This window comes from Grus americana, chromosome 6 (assembly GCF_028858705.1).
Source record: "Grus americana isolate bGruAme1 chromosome 6, bGruAme1.mat, whole genome shotgun sequence".
Lineage (NCBI taxonomy): Eukaryota > Metazoa > Chordata > Aves > Gruiformes > Gruidae > Grus > Grus americana.
Genome location: NC_072857.1, coordinates 39,946,103 through 39,962,669, shown reverse-complemented (window position 1 = coordinate 39,962,669; position 16,567 = coordinate 39,946,103). Strand labels below are relative to the sequence as shown.

At 41.2% G+C, this 16,567-nt stretch overlaps 1 protein-coding gene across 2 annotated transcripts in view; it reads right to left on the bottom strand.

The window, feature by feature from the left end:
• Nucleotides 1-16,567, bottom strand: part of UBE2F (ubiquitin conjugating enzyme E2 F (putative)) — an 84,968-nt gene that overhangs the window by 27,731 nt on the left and 40,670 nt on the right. Inside the window, exons 8-9 of one of the 2 annotated variants that reach the window (XM_054829564.1) lie at nucleotides 4,490-4,522; nucleotides 2,389-2,451 (exon numbers count right to left, since the gene is read on the bottom strand). In XM_054829564.1, coding sequence (XP_054685539.1) covers nucleotides 2,389-2,451; nucleotides 4,490-4,522 — 96 coding nt within the window. Of the gene's footprint in view, nucleotides 1-2,388; nucleotides 2,452-4,489; nucleotides 4,523-9,111; nucleotides 9,568-9,852; nucleotides 9,948-16,567 lie in introns of those variants that run through there. The other variant, XM_054829566.1, reaches the window with a different exon arrangement.

Sequence of the window (16,567 nt, the reverse complement as noted above, 5' to 3'; positions counted from 1 at the left end):
GTCATCTCCTCCAGGAGAACCACAGAAGACAGCTCGAGGTACATTTGTTTTGGCTGTTACAAGCCATATACTCCCACACTGTCAAATGACCAAAGGCATTCTCTTCCAGTATCTGTTGGACACTCTGTAAATATATTTGCACATCTGTTTGTATACAGATTGTGCGTGCGGGCATATATGTTACATATACACTATTCGTATAATTGTATTACACACGTAAAAATGTCTCAGGGAAAATTTGTTAACATTCCCATATTAATCATATCATGCGTTGCAAGTATTTTCTTAAGAGACAGGACAGGACCACAGCAGTTTCACTTCACAACAAAGTGCTTATACACTACATGACATCTATGCCAGAGAGACAAAAACTAACTCACACTGCAATTGCATCCTCTGAGGCTAATTGTAAAAGCAGTCATTTCTCTCCCTTGCATAATTTATTCTCTCCAGACAGGCATTACTGGTTTTGTCTTGATGTTGCTGTAGGACATACTATGGAAAATCCAGCACTACCTGTTAAAAACTCAGTGGTGCATGTCATTATCAATGAAATACCTAAACTACATTCAGATAAGTTCCAAAAAAGTTAACATGTCAGAATATGAATTTTAGATACCTGTGAGGAGACTACTTAAGATTTTACTAAATAAAAATGTTTGCACAAAAAATATTTTCAGTTTAGAATACTGTAAAAAACAACACTCAATTTCCCTTTCACTTCTTCCATGGCTGCCGTTACCTGAATAACCTTCCATGCTATTAGTGTAGCAGTACGTATTTTGAGCACTCACATCTCCATATTTGAGGAAGGTGTGGTTTTTTTAAAAGCAGGTAACTTTCTTCCTTTCTCTGGATTCCAAAGTTTTCCAATTTCTGAATGAGGTTGGGACATGCAGGATAGTGATTTCTCAGCATTTTGTCACTCTTAGGGAAGAGGACATTACTGTGTGGCTAGTCGGAGGTCTAACAATTTACTCACGACACTGGTAAGACTCACCTACCGCAGCCTGGGCATAGCTCACAGAAGACTCTGCTAGTACTACAGGAGTATCACTCCTTAAAAAAACCACAAATCTACCCAGACACCAGACAAACCACTTTTCCTCTGGCAGTTAGAAGAAACCAAGTGCAAATTTGACACTCAGCAATAGGTGTGTAGCCTCACTATTCCCAAAGAGCTACAAATTTAGCTGGCGAGATATTAGAGAATAATTCAGTCTGACAATGCAAACAAAGAAAATTATTCAGCCCGCTACCTTCACTACGCTGGTTTTGTTTGTCGGGCTGTATCCCCTCTGTGAGTACTTTCGGTGTTTTATGGCTTGGAATGCCTCCTGGAACTCTTTGCCAAAATGAGATAAGACCATAAAAAAAACCAACCTTCTTCCAGAGTAGGCTTCTACTAATTTTTTCCCAACTTAGGCTTACGGTTTCATCCCAATCCTGCAAACACTGGCAGATACCAGAATAACTACAAGATCTCATTAAACAAAAAATAGCTGAAAAGATGAACTTGGAATCCTGATAGTTCCTCTTGAAAAAATGAGATAACCTGACTGCATTTTCAATGAACTCTTCAAATCAACATTTACTTGGAAGCCTTCTTGAATCTTTAAGGTTAACTTCAACAAAACTATCGGAAGAGGTTTAATTAAAATAAGAGATCTTGAACACATCAAGTGTAACTTTATATGCTTGAGGTATGCATCGATATAATGTAACGTGATGCAACTTTAGAGATCCATGCAATGGAGGAGTTAGTACTTTGTCCACCTCCACGCCCAATCTCAGTTGAGACATATGCGTCTCATATGTTCAGTGCCACTAATCAGTACCATGTTTTGCTCCGCCCAGTCCACAACACACACGGAACAACTAGAATCAGTAAATAAATGAATAAAGTTTTCACTTCTGGCTTTCCAATGTGCCCATATTTCTTCTGGCTTAATAAAAGCATGCAACATGTAAGAGCTGTGAAGAATAAAGTTGCATTTTGAAAGAGACAGAGAAGGATGAGATCTTTTTGCAGGCGTTTTAGGGTAAAGGCTACTCACGCAACTGCGCCAAACCAATTTGCTATCATTTGCTGCATAGAACATGGACAACTTCAGGGAAAATCTCAGAAACAAGAAGGAAAAGATCATCTGTTTGGGGGATACAACTACATTGTGGTCAACAATTCTAGCATGTGGTGAATAACACTACTGTGTCAAGTTTACTTTCCAGATAAAGCACATTTTGTTTGAATAACTGGGTGCTGATACAATGAGTCACAACTGCCTGAAGTACCAGCTCGGATGCTTTAAAAGGACTGACTGAGAATCGCCAAGTACAGTATGTGTATTTGTTTAGGAACAACGTGCTTTAAATAAACCGCTGACTCACCTTGTCACGCAAATGATGTTCTGCAGCCTCAATATTCAAAGGATCATCAAAATTCAAAAGATCCTGGAAAAGAAACAGAGAACATCATAGGGTTCCCACTCACTGCATCATACAAGGAATCCAAAGCCCTAATGAACAAGATAATGAAACAAAGCAAACAAGTCCAGCAAGTGTAGTACCTTTTTCTCACTACCTTCATAGGTATGCCTGCCAAAGGTAAATGCAAATGAGTTTGATGATTGCATCTCCATAGCAAAGAAATTTCGTTCCCTCTGTGAAGAAACTACATAACCTGGATGGAGCCTGATAGACAAGAAAGTTTTAGTGCAATAGGAAAAACAGGGCCCATAGGAAAGGCAGTGCAAAGATCCCAAGAGCTAAGGGCATGTGGGGGCAGGGAGCAGAAAGTGTCAAATCTCAAGTCTGTCAGCTGAATCTCAATAAATATTAACTTCGGAAGGAGAAAGGGTCTAGGGTTAAAACCAAAGGAAACCAAGATGCTGATAAAAGGGGAATCATCATAAAAAATTACCATTGACTCACAATCCCCCTATTCTGCCTGCAGCCCAGATCACTTCCCCAGTTTAAAGTTAGCCTGTAACAGCAGTGAAATGTCATCATTTCACCAGGGTGAAAGGTTCATGTCACTCTCTGACTCATTTTCAAGCAGCAAACATCCTATTTAATTCAAACCAGGACACCACCCCACCTCAAGTTCACTTATTTTCTTCAAGAAAAAAAAAAATCTGCAAAGCCAGTACGATCCCATGCCAGCTTTTCAAAGTCTAATTATTTGTAAGCAGCTGGGTGTGAGGGAAATCCAAGAGGCAAGCTGGGAAGCATGGCTCTTACCAGCCATGACAAATTCCTGTGGTCTCCGATGCATGACCATCGCTCTTTGCAGCTGTTTAACCAACAGATTATTTTTATGCACAGTTCTGTCTCTGAAGGCACTTCTTTGTACCCTCCAGTGGATTTCGCTTTCTTCCAGTTACTTAGCATGCAGTGGGAGACTAACTGTGAAATGCAATTACTCTTTGTTGAACAGGCAAATGCTCTCCAATCTTCTAAATCAATTTACCAAAGAAGTTGTCGAAACAAATCAAGCCTTTGGATGCCAGGAAAGCTTAGACTGTAGCCAGTCGCTGGCTTGCTCTGTGCTAGAGCTTTTAGAAACGCACTGCAATCCTGGCGATAGTGCTGGGGGCACAGTCACTGCTCAGGTCCTCCTCCCACAGGTAGTGGCAGAAGGAATTCCTCTCTCCAAAAACAGGCTGGGGCTAGCAAAGCCCACAGCGATGCTCCTCATCCAAAGCTTCTCACAGCCACCCTGGAGTAGCTGGGGTAGTTCTCTCCAGAGTCGATGGCAAATGCGGCAACCAAGTTAGTGCCTTTCTCTGCTTTCTCCTGACCTTCCTACCCAGCAGCAACGGCTGTGAAAGGGGACCATAATCCTGGACTCCCTAAAAGAGGCAGCTTTTGTACAGTAAAAACTTAGCCTCTCTCTGCTTTTAGGGCAAAAGCAGCTGTTGCACCCTGCCTGCTTCATGCAGCTTCCTGCCCTCTCCTCCGTTTTGAAGTTGCTCCTGTAATTAGGAGGCATAAATGGGATCCCTGAACAAAATCGTATCATTTCTGTGACAAGATGGGGTTTATGCAAATTCTGCGGCCCTTGAACAGCACTGTAAGTGTTCAAAACAAGAACGAATCTGAGGGCAGTCATTAACTCCTGAACGTAATTTTTAAAAAACACCATCAACACAATTCCTTCTCAGAGCAATATGAATTGCTATTTCCTGCAAACCAGCAGAAGGAATTTCATATTGTGTGGAAGATCCCAAGTCACCTGTTAGCAAAATATCCCCTAATAGATTTGTAACCAACAGTAAAAACAATGTATGAAAAAGCTGGCATTTCAGACCATCTGTATGAGTTTTGCAGTTACACAAACAAAAGCACAAACTGATTTCAGACTTGTACAACACCCACTGAAGCCAAAGGAAATAATGACCTTCAGTTTAAGAGGCAACATTAGGTGATGCTGAAATCAAATCAGGCAAGAAAAAAGGAAAGTGGATATGCAAAATATTCATTTACTTACAGTAAATAAAGAGTTTAACCCCCACACGACATCCTGCAAAGGAAAAGCACAGTCAGTTAGGCATGCATTTCAGGCGTTCTGAACATGTTCACGTATTTTATTTTTCTATTAATCCATGAAATTACTGGAAATCAAATCTAGATTAAGGGTAATGTTTACTAATTTAAGTCAAAATATTGAAAAAGCTCTCCCATTTCATGGATGGTTGATATTTAGAAGTCATAAAAAACCAAATACTGCATATTCTAATCCAAGTTCAGATCCTTCTATGCCTATAGAATCCTTATACCTGCTGCTTCGCTGCTCACGAGGAGGAATAATACCTTAGCATATGCCACCAACTGGCTGCACTGCTTACTTCAAAGGATGGGTATAAAGCTTAATTCAGCAATCCATTCTTAAAATTAAAAAAATAAAACGGTGTCAGACCAATATTTCAAACTGTGTCAAAGTATCAGAGAAAAGAGATTTACGTGTAGTATGAGTACAGAGAAATACCATTCTTATACGAGCATATGTCTCAAATCATTTTACTGCTGTTAAGTATCTATTTAACCACAGCTGAATAGAGAGGGTTTGCAATTCCTGCCACAGGAAGCTTCAGGGGAATCTGCCTCCAAATGGTGTCATCAAACACAGCTTATTTTGGGGCAGGCATCTCCAAAAGGGTTCCACTAGCACTGACCTCAGAGTCCACATCCTCCATTTACAACCTTCAAAGACCAAGAAAATGCACGAGACCCAAACATTACAGAGACAGACCTAAAAGGATCACCTACCGCCAACTCAGTGGCTAAGTTTTTCTATCTAGAGGAAAGATTATTTTCTTTAGTGGCAACATAACTAAGCTACCCTACTGCAAAATCCCACTGAAGTCTGGGCACTGGAGCTCACACCTACCAGACACTTAAGCCTGCTAGCACTTGACTGCCTACCCATGAAAACCACACTGCCTGAGTTCCAGTAGTGGGACAAACACTGCCCATTAATTGTTTCATGGCTAAAATGTACCTTTCACACTAACAATAAAGCCTCAGAGTAAAAACTTCTATCCACAGCAAAGAACTTCAACAAGCGAGCGTATTTCAGTTTGTTTCCTGTTGCAGGTCCTCTGCTGAGGGTAGTGCACCACAGAAATCCATATCCCTTAAGAACATTATCCAGTTATGCCCTAATGAAAAAGACATGATGTCAGCATTATCCGGACAACAGCCTCTCACGATCCAATTTTCCTTTGATCTTGCACGAACAACCTACGCAGTTTATCTGCTTTTAATAACATGTATCTGTCCAGCAAAGCAGATACTGTCAGAGTTTTCAGTTTCAGCATCTTCTCCTAATGGAGCTTCTGAAATCATCAGGTGTGACAAAGACAGCAGTTCTTTCAAGTGTACTCATCACCTCCAGTGGCAGCACAGACACATGAACTGCAAAAAAGGACACACCTGAGACACCTAAGAATTACAGTTATGCAGACATTTTAAGACTACAGTGCTGAGCAGTCATCCCCACTCCCAAATGACCATGCTGTCAGCTCCTTGGCAAGTATGAGAAAATGGACTCTTTCAAACAGCAGATGAAAGTCAACGTTTTACCCTTAAGTTCTGTGCTTGTTCAGCTACTGACACAGAAACTGGGAACAGCAGAGGTTAGCAAAACATGGTATTAGGGAAACCTGTATTAAGCAACCCCAGGGATAAACTATTTGTACAGTGCAGTGGTGCTAGAGAAAAAATAAGCTAAAGTCACTGACTAAAGGAGGATTTCAGTGGTGTGAAGAGCCTGGAGAGCAGGAACAGGCATGAAGGTCTCAGCTTCCACTTCACTCTCTTGCATTCCAGCATGAGGTGGTGTGCAGCACAGGCTGTCACAGCGTCACCGCTCCCAGGCTCTGTTCTGCACCAGTGCCCCTACATACGCTGCCCCGGCACGGGTGCAGGGTGTGTAACCAGGGACGGCTGAGCGTGCCTCTGTCTCCAGCCAGCCACCCTGCCCCAGCAGATGCTCTGAGCCCTGAAGGTCAGAAGCCCCTTCCACTGCTGCCCTCAAAGGCTGCATTGTCCTTCAGGGAGGCAGAGTGAATGTCTTCGGGGTGTTAAGGATTTCTTGCGTCTGATTTTAACCCACTGTGTGTTTCCCACAACCTTGGATAATGGGACCTTACTAAAGCACGGTAATTTGCTTTCTTCCACTTGAAGAAGCAGGAATAAATTAACTTCATAAGGGTCGTCTTCCATCAACGCCATGTGACAGCAGACTGCAGCTGGAGAACATGATGCAGAATTTACAATACTGAGTATTAAAAAACATCCTAAAGAAGCATGAGGAGTTCATGCTGTCCATTTCTAAATCCTGCCCAAACACCAAAATGGTGTTCACAGGGTTGCAAACTGTTCACAACTGTTCAACCATTTACCAGCATGGCTAAAAAGAAACAAATGCAAGAGCAACTCAGTCACGCCAATTCTGAAATCCCAGAGCTCACCTTCTCTTTATGTTTAACAGTGCTGAGGCCCCCAGCTTCCCAGAGCCTCCCCACCAGGACACTTGCAAATTGTCTCTTCAGACAAAGCAGCTTCTGCTCCAATACACGCAGCGAGGAGCCATACCTTACACAAATAAATGTTGCATCTCAAAACAGAAGTGTAAATTGTATCAAATTATTTTCCCATTCCATAAACACATGCTTTTGAAGTTTACCTAAATTGCTCCCAAATTCTCATTTGCTGAACCCTGGGTTTAAGTCTCTGGGACACTTGACTCATTCAGGCTGGCTTTGCACAGAGTTCAATGAAAAAAAAAAAAATCCCCAAAAAACCCCAGCAAAAACCTCTGTAAGGCTGTGAGTTTTCAGAGTGCTGTATATTTTCACAGTCATTCTAGCCACCAAAAAGCATAAAAGGATTATTATTATTACTGAATACCTTATGTGTGAAATTCTTAATATCGTTTCTGATGTTTCCACCTATTCAAGTTTTATGATTTGCTGGATTCATTTTATACCCTTGCATGGCTCCATAAAAAATAATGCTAAATTACTACTAGAGGGCAACACTTTTTGTAATGAGTTTGAGGCTAGCCTGGATTTAAATCTAGGATATTGAGAAAGGGAAGTGGGATGGAACAGATGATCAAGAGTGAAGCAAGTATTTCATATTTGAAAAACTCTGACACTGTTGCATTGCAAAAATAATCACTTTGCATTATTGACTTCAGCACAGTTGCTTGCTGCATGCAGATAAGCACTCGCCTGAATGCTTGCTTCACATTTTCCTGATGAACTAAAAGAATTTGCAAGCCACTGAAGAACCTGTCAGATTTAACAGTTCAAAAAGTTCTGTTTTCTTTTAATGAAATAAAGCATCATCCTTTGCTTCAAACATTTACTTAACTTCTGGGCTTAAATACTCTGAAAACAGAAAGTTAATCCTGTGTACAAGAATTTTTAAAGGTTATCTTCAGATGCAGGAGCAGGACAGATGTCACCTTAAAAGGTTAATAATGCACACCTTTATGCTGCTCCACTTCAACGAGAGAATCTACTTGCAAAAGGAGAATCAGACATAAGGATCTGCCTGTTGACATGGCAAATACCTGATACGGCTGTTTCCTTTACAATGCTTCTTTTCAGCTACTTTCTTCTACGTGCTTGACATCGAAGTTACAGAGTACAAGTACACCCACTACTGAGGGGTAACCTCAAAACCCAACACCTTTTGTGCTTTTTGTACCGAAGCGGTACAGTCTGCTCAGGATGGGCCCTGCAGAACAGGCTGCAGAATTCCCCAAACCGCTTTATCTGATTTCTGCCCCAGCTGTGCCCACACAGGCCCTCTCCCCATCCTCCTGGTCTCCCAGAGGCTTTGCATCAGCAGAGACATCACCCACAAGGTTAGACGCCTTTGTGAGCCAACCGCAGGTGTCTCAGGTAAGCAAGTGGATTTAGTTCCCCTCTACTATGTTAGTTCAGAAGATTCAAGTATCATACTTGAACTAAGGAGCAGTACCTGGTTAAATCCATAGTGGAAGCAGGGATAATGAAGGAAACACTCTCTGCTCCTTGGCACTGTCACTATTTTGAGCTCAAGCACAGGGAAGTCAAGACAAGCAAGTCAGAAGATCAACAGACTGTTATAAATAACCCTTTATCATCACCCCTTCTCATTCTTGAGTATTTTTGTGTTGCATTTGAGTGAAAAGTAACATTAAACCCCTGCCCACAGATTTATTTACGGCATGCCAATGAGGGGAAAAAAAAAATCTGCCACTACACCAATGTTTAAAGTTCAACAGCAATGAATCAAAATATTAAATACAGCTTTTGAAATAGCCTCTCCTGAGGCCAGAGAGTCTCAAAGCATTGCATTTGTAGGAGGTCCAAATTCAGTTAGTCACCAAACCTTCCCAAGTGGCAGTTCTCACAACCACTTCACAAAAGCGATGCCATTGAAACCATGTAGCAGACAAGTGTTTAGCTATGCCCGCCGATGTTTGGAAATACAACCACACAGCACTTCTTTTGAATAGAGAGTAAACACATAAATTGTAAGTTAAGATTTTCCTTTAACAGGCAAAGTATATCTAATACATTAATTTAAGCAGAGAACAAGCCAGACAAAAGCAACTAATGAACTTCCAATCAAAGAAATTTCTTTAGAGATCCAAGGAGCCTTTCTGATCTAATAGACTGATTAAATTAAAGCTCGTTGCTAAACCATTTTTTATATACAAACAATTTAACCCATTCAGATCAGTGAAAGGAACAGCAGTCATTCATACAAGCAGATGTCTGAAGAGATTTTTCCTTTTTTTTTTAATTTTTTTTTTTTTTTTTAAACAGAAGCACTAACTCCAGAAACGAGTGCCAAGCTTTGTACATTACCGTTTGGAAAAAGGCTTGAAATTACACCCAAAACCTCAGCATGCTGCACGTCAGGCCTCTGCAGGGCTGTGTCCTGAGGCAGCTCTCTGCTGTCCTGTCTGCCTGCGCGCCAGCTCAGCGTGGGTTTCCACTTCCATCCACCTTCCTCCATCGCCTCTTACAAAGAAGCCCGGCTTCTTTCTCTCTTCACTGCAGCCTGGAAAACGAAGGGTCCTTCATCCCGACCAGCCCCATCTTCCCCAGGCCCTGCTGGACTTCTGTTTCTGCCTCCTCAAACACCTCTGATTTCTCCCTATGGACTAACAACTTATTTGCAGTCGCTACAATGGAACTGACTGCACAAAACTTATCGCTGGTCCAAGGGATTAAAAAAAAAAAAAAGTATGTTTTCATGCCAGAGATGGGAGACATTTCTTAGCTTACTAAAAAAAACCCACTTCCCTCCTAAACAGTCTTCTCCCAAATAAAATGTTCTTTTTACATTTCCTCTCCCTGTCCTGCACCCCTCTCATCTTGCATATAACACTGCTGCAAGTTCACGCAAAATTCCTCTAGCAGGTAAAACACAGTTTCCACCTGGAATAAGGCAATGAAGAGAACATCAGCTTTCTTTAATCAACCACAAAGGCCATCTCAATTCTCATATGCCTGCAATCCCAGCTCATGCTTCCCACCCAAACACAACAACAGTGGCTTACTTAGAGGGCTTTGGGTAATTTAAATGGCATGAACTGCTCCAGTTAGCAAACACAAAAAAAAGGAGGAAGGCTGGAAAACGATTTCTTCTGTGCTCAAACATACTAGAAGGAAGAAAACAGGAATAATTATAGTCTGTTCCTCTCCCAGACCAAGACAGTTGTGAATGCCAAGCAAGCAGGAGCACTCATCTAAAATCCCTTACTTTTGTTACTGACTCCTTGACGTTTGTCCCCAAGGTTACTTCAGAGCAAACAGATAATCTTTTATAAATTGTTCCCAGGGGAATTCCATCATAGCTTCTTAATGAACTACACTACAGTGATTACGAACACTAAAGCAATCGCCCTCCGGAGACCAGTCTTACTCAACTGATTAAAGTTGACACAAATTGCATATTCAGAAATCAACAATTTGGGGAAAACAAGCATGGTTTAATTAGACTTACTAATGCATTGCACTGTTTTACTGAATCACTCTTTAAAAGCATGCTAGTAATAACAGCTACTGTATTTAAAACTAAGATTTAGCTTTGCCAGAAGCCATTAAAGAAAGAAAAAGAAAATTTTTGCAAATCTCATGAAGCAAAGGTTTGTACAAGACATTGACTTGTGAAAGCATTTTCACCAGTCTAGGCACGTATGTGGGGGGAATAAAAATCCCTCCTTACAAGATTGGTAAAGCCGATTTATAAAATCAAAATACAACACAATGTAGCACTGCAGAAAAAGTTCCTGAAGCTCATTTTAAGAAAAACAGAATAACGTCAGATCTACCCAGAAGACTGTATTCAGCGGCTTGTAACTTCTCTTTACCAAATACTGGGATGAAGCTTTTTTGTCTGCTGCTTATTCAATTTTTAGAGGTGGAGAAGAAAGAAATGAAAGCAGTAACAATGGACATTTTAAGAACTTTGGAGAGCAAAGTATTGAAGAAACATACCTCTTTTGCACTGCACTTTTCTTTAGATGACTTCCTTTACAGAGGGAGACTTGAACCATTGAAAGGTACCTTGTGTTAAAGCCGTGCCTTTTGCAACAGCGCTAAACATCTATCTAAATTGTCATCAACAAGGACAATCCAAACCCCCTTTGACTGCAACAACTAAACCTCCCTCACTTGGTTTTTGCGGAACACCCAAAGGCTCCCGCCAGTCCCCATGGGAGCCGCAAAGGATGGCCCAGCCCTCACGAGAGCCTCCCCAGCTCAGCGACCAGAATGCCAACGAGCAGGTTGGTTGTCGGGTCAGAGCAGCAGTGCCACCTCAAAGCGGAACCTCCATCTGTCCCCACCATCGGTGGGGTCAGAGCAGTTCTGGTGTGTGCAAAATAACCTTCTGGATAAAGTCCAGCCAGACATCCTGCTGCAGATGCACACCTTGTGGGCTCCAGCGCCAGGCAGGGACTTAAAGATCAAGATCAAAGTGGACACCACCCTCTAAACCACACCAAAAGGGTGGCTCTGAACTACTGGGAGCTCCTACAACACCCTGAAGTACTTCTTACATTATGGAAAGAGACAAGCGGTGCACGTCCTTTCAGATTTGCTGACAACCAACAGCCCTCAAATGGTTGCATCCCTTTTGTCCTTCCTCATCTACCCCTTTACTACTTCAAAACCTCTCTTTTCTGTACCTGCCTCTACCTTCTGCTGCCAATCCCTAAATTGATGTTTCTTCTGTATTTCTCCCCTTGTATTTCACTGCTTCCCTAGAGCTGTCTTCTGCAATGCTGATATCCCCTTCGGTATCCCAGGAAATACAAGGAGGTGCACAGTTTAGGCCCCGAGGAAGGGACACTGTAAACACACATTGCAAGAATGTCCAAAGCTTCTCAGGCACCAGGATCCAGTGGCAGAATCAGGCAGTGACTGATCAGCTAATTGCCAAGAAGAATCAGGAGAACCACAGGACATCACCACAGTAGATGAAAGAGGAAGCCTCTGCTCTCACACCTCAGGACACCTGCAGGTTGGAGAGGGTTTAGACACGAACCCACCTCATTACAGAGGATCTGAAACAGATGTTTAGGTGGGAGCACACGATAAAGCTCTTAGCTCATTAGTTATCCACACCCTAGGATCATTACACAGGAGAATTTGAAGAGGATACTTTAAGCATACTCCTATCCTGCACAAAATCACTTCAAGGCCACATCCAGGGACACCTTGTCAGCCTGCTCCTCATCCCAGCTAGCATCAGCAGCCCCCTTGCACTTTGTAAGTGCCAGGGAGTAAGGCTTGCAGTAGAATTGTTAGAAAGATTGTATATACATGTGTGTGTGTATATATATATATGAGAGTGAACAGCCTTGCTCTCTTCAGCAGCACTGTGGGTTCTGCTCCTGCTGTGCTGACAAGAACAGAACATAGCTTTGAAGGGGTCCACATTATCTGCAACAGAGCAGTTTGCAGCAGATCAGTGCCCGTACCTTCAGGGACATGCAATGGCCAACATGCTTACTTTTCTTTCCTTCACAGATTTCTCTGATCAAGACACACAGTGCTCACCTCACATCCTTTCAGCAAATAAAGAATAAGTCTACAGGGAGTAAAGGATAAGACAAAACACTGTTTCTGTTAAGCTACAGGTATAGCTCCCTGCTGCTGCAGTGGCCTTTCCCTAAACCTATTTGCTTGCAAGTATGCATTTTATTTTATTACTCACTTTGTTATACAGGGGAAAGAGTAAAGGTAGTGGCAGCAAGAGCCATCACGCTATGTGGTCCTAGGAGCCTCCCTGAGACCAAGACACAGAGCTGGACCTCCAAGTGCCCTCTGCATGCAAGGGGGGGAAGGCAGCTCTGCAAAGAGGGTGAGCTGGGTGTGAAACCAGAGGAAATACTGAGGTGAGCAGGCACAGTCCTTCTCTGAACAGCTTTTCAGGCAGAAGGTTACCCATAAAACCTACAGCCAGCCAAGCACAGCACAGCTGAGGAGGTAAGGACTCCCAGAAAGTTATTCCACATGTCTTGCTCCTCAGAGAAAAGAAAGCCCATGTGCCTGGGTGTCAGCTCCTTCAGGGCGTCCTTCTGGAACAGCTGCTGCAGGTACAAAATTAAGTCCACCTCTCCTCTCCTTCCCTCCCAATGTGCCAAACACTGCTCTGGGTAGGGAGCAGACTTGGGTGACAGGCACCTCCATGTCATCACTTGGAAACCACATAAGGAGAAATAAGGTCACGTAAAAAGTCTGAAGTGGGCAACAATGCAGGAGGCAGGGACACGTTGCCTGGAACAACATCCAGTTCCTGTAGGAGACCAGAGAAGACATGTGTCCACCTTTTCAGGTGCTCAGTTTTGTAACCTCGGTGATAGTCACCAAGAAGATCCCAGGAGATGGATGTAAAATTCATAGTAGATCAAAAGTCTTCTTGCTAAGCTATGCTTGATTTCCCAGTAACTTCTCCTCCTGCACAGTAAGAGACAGCATTTGTGCTCTTTGCCACTGCTATGAAGCATTCCAGTTTCTTTTGATGACTTTTTCCTCCTTATTTTACCAATATGGACGATAAACATATGCCATCCAAGGAAGGCAGCTTTTACAAGCATATGCTTTGACGCTTCTACATACAGTAAAAAGACCCATTCCAAAATGAGATTTGGATAAATCAATAGCAGAACAATGGTACTATAATGCTGGCTGAGAAAAAAATAGTATTAGCAGCAAGAATTAATGAGAATGAGACAGAACACATAGGTTTACTTTTCTCCCCCGTTCATCCTGAGGACAGTGACAGTCATTGTCTGTTTAAAACACTCCTCTACACTAATTATATGTAATTTTGACAGCAGACCACCTATTTTCATTAAGATGATGAATGAAAGTTTTGTGCTTATACTGAAGCTTTTAAAACTACTCAGTTTTATGCTTAAATGTTGAGGCAAAGGTAACTAGAAAAATTATGTCAAGACCCTCCGATTTATTTCTCTAAGAGATTATCTGGAATCATGCAAATGTCAAACTGTAAAGTAATTTTACTGCCTGAAGACAACAGCAGAACCAACACAACAAATAGGGCATGTTTTCCCATTCAGTATTAAACACTAATTAAATAAGCAAGCCTATTAAGGATAAACTCCAAATAGCAATAGTTTTATTGTAAATGATTCTTAATTCCTTTTAAATTATCTAATAACAGAGATATTTCTTAACCTCGTATCTGAAGTTACAGAAAGTAATTCCTGAAAAAATATTGTTTTTTCTATAGGTGGGTATAAAAAGCTATCTGCATATCTACAGTTTAAGACTATCTTGACATTTTCTATTCCTATTCCTGCCTCTCGCAACTGCAGTAACACAAAAATGACAAAAAGCAGCTCTTCAAAATATCTCAATGAAGAACTGAAATGCATATACACCTTACCAGTAAACATGAAGATCCTACAGAAAATAGTTCTGTAATCATCTGAAACCCACTGTAGGTCCATCAGAGCAGGGTTACAAAAAAAGGACAAAATACTCCTTGTGAACATTCATCATACCTTTTAAAATACTGTTTTTAACATTACCACGCTCAGCCTTCCAAAGTTGCACAAGTGTGTTTTGATTATTTTTATGGTCCATAAATCAGTCACAAATTTCCAGTTGTAGTTTGTTAGAGATAATTGCAGAAGGAACAGCTTGACTTTTAGAACCAATTAGGCAATCACAATACACAGATCCACTTCTTCCTTTATTTTTTAAAATCAATCACCCGAGATAATTTCATAGCAAAGTGAAAACAAGCATTTCGGAAAACACTGATGAATGCTAGGGAGGCCTATCTTAACTAGGCAGATGATACTCATGGTGAATAAAGTACAAGGAAGTGCATGTTGAGGACTAACAGGAGCTACTGAAGTACTTTTGAGTTCTAAATTGGAATTATGGAGGGAGAAGCAGGGTATCAGAGCAACAGCAATAGCAAAATTTCACACTACGTATTTAAAAGTTGCTATCTTCAGTGACATAAAAATCTGAGAACAGAGTGGAATTAAAACCAGATATTTGCTATCAGCCTGGAAAACTTCAATTTTGATCATCAGACCTAAAAGCAGGAGAAAAACAGAGGCTCGAAATAACTTCAGTCGTCCTTCACTTTACGAATACTCTGGTTTAGAGAGGAAAGTATGCAATAAAGTGTGCAAAACATAATAGAATGGAGACAGAAAGGTAAATAAGCTCCTGTTGATAACTCATAGGTAGCTATAAAGAAGTGAAAGACTACACAAAAATCAGTTAGAAAGCATTGCATCAGGTTTTACACAATTCATAAGCAAACCGTTACCAGAAATTTAATTAAGAATTTAGGAATCAGGAATGTTTCTATGGATAAAGAAAACATTTACAATTGCAACAACAGTGATTAAAAATAGATATATAGATTGTTTTAAAAGTAGAAAAAAGATAATGCAGAGAATTCAATCATGGATGAGATGACACTGAGTGCAAGAAAATGCTAGAAAATACAATTGAGCCAGCTTTTTTCCCCTTAAGAATTCTCTACACTGTTAAAACACATTTTATCAGGTAACTTTTAAAGAGTATTTAGGATATTTTATTTTTTATTTCAGAAAGTTAAAAGGCATAGTTTAAATGTCTCTTCAAGTTTCTACCCATTTGATACTACAGAAAGTGTTAAAAAGGTCACAGCAGTTTGTTTTGAAGGATTTTTCACATAAGAGCTCTGCTGCCACCACAAGGATACAGAAGATGAGACAAACTCCTAAAACTTAAGCCTTCTAAAAGGTTAAGCACATAACATGAATGCATGCAGTAGCATACAGAACTCGTTTGTGCATGTGGCTTTCAAGGTTTTGTGTTATCTCTTTGAGTGGTTTTACTAATGCACTCAGAATGGCTGCCAATTTTTGTCACAGAAAAACAGTACATCCCCATTCCCAAATTAAATATTTTAGCAGTGTGGTTTAGAGTGCTTTATTGGAGAAATTTCGGTACTACTCCTCCAGAAGACCAGGCTGCCTTCATATTATTGATGAGCTGAATATGAAATACTGACTTTTGAGTCCATCATTGGCCAAGACAAGACACTATCTGTAGCACTAATGTGCAAATTCACACAATATTCCGCTTGTGGAGATGAGCAGGTTCTCTAAATCATGGTGTCCAAGTGTTGGAAACAAAGGATTCAGGAAGGCTGGATTAGTGGGTGCAAGTGGCATGTTAAGACATAAAAGTAACCTAGGTCACATCTCATGGCTCTGGCTTGCTACCACTCAGTTTCACATAATTCTGTGGTCTACAGCTAACACATACCAACCACAAGTTATTTGTCTGTGTGCATTAATATTTGCCTGTGTGGCCATACTGTTGATAAGCCAGCACAATTCTGTATCCTCCATCTCAGAAGCATGTGCAGCCTGCAATCTAAGCACTTGGACACTAATCAGGCTTCCAAACACACAGGAAGGCATGCATGAAGTTTCACAGGTGACAGCCAAAAATCTGAAAGAACACCTGATGGAGCAGCCATCAGGAACCCCAGCTGTGACCAAGACCCA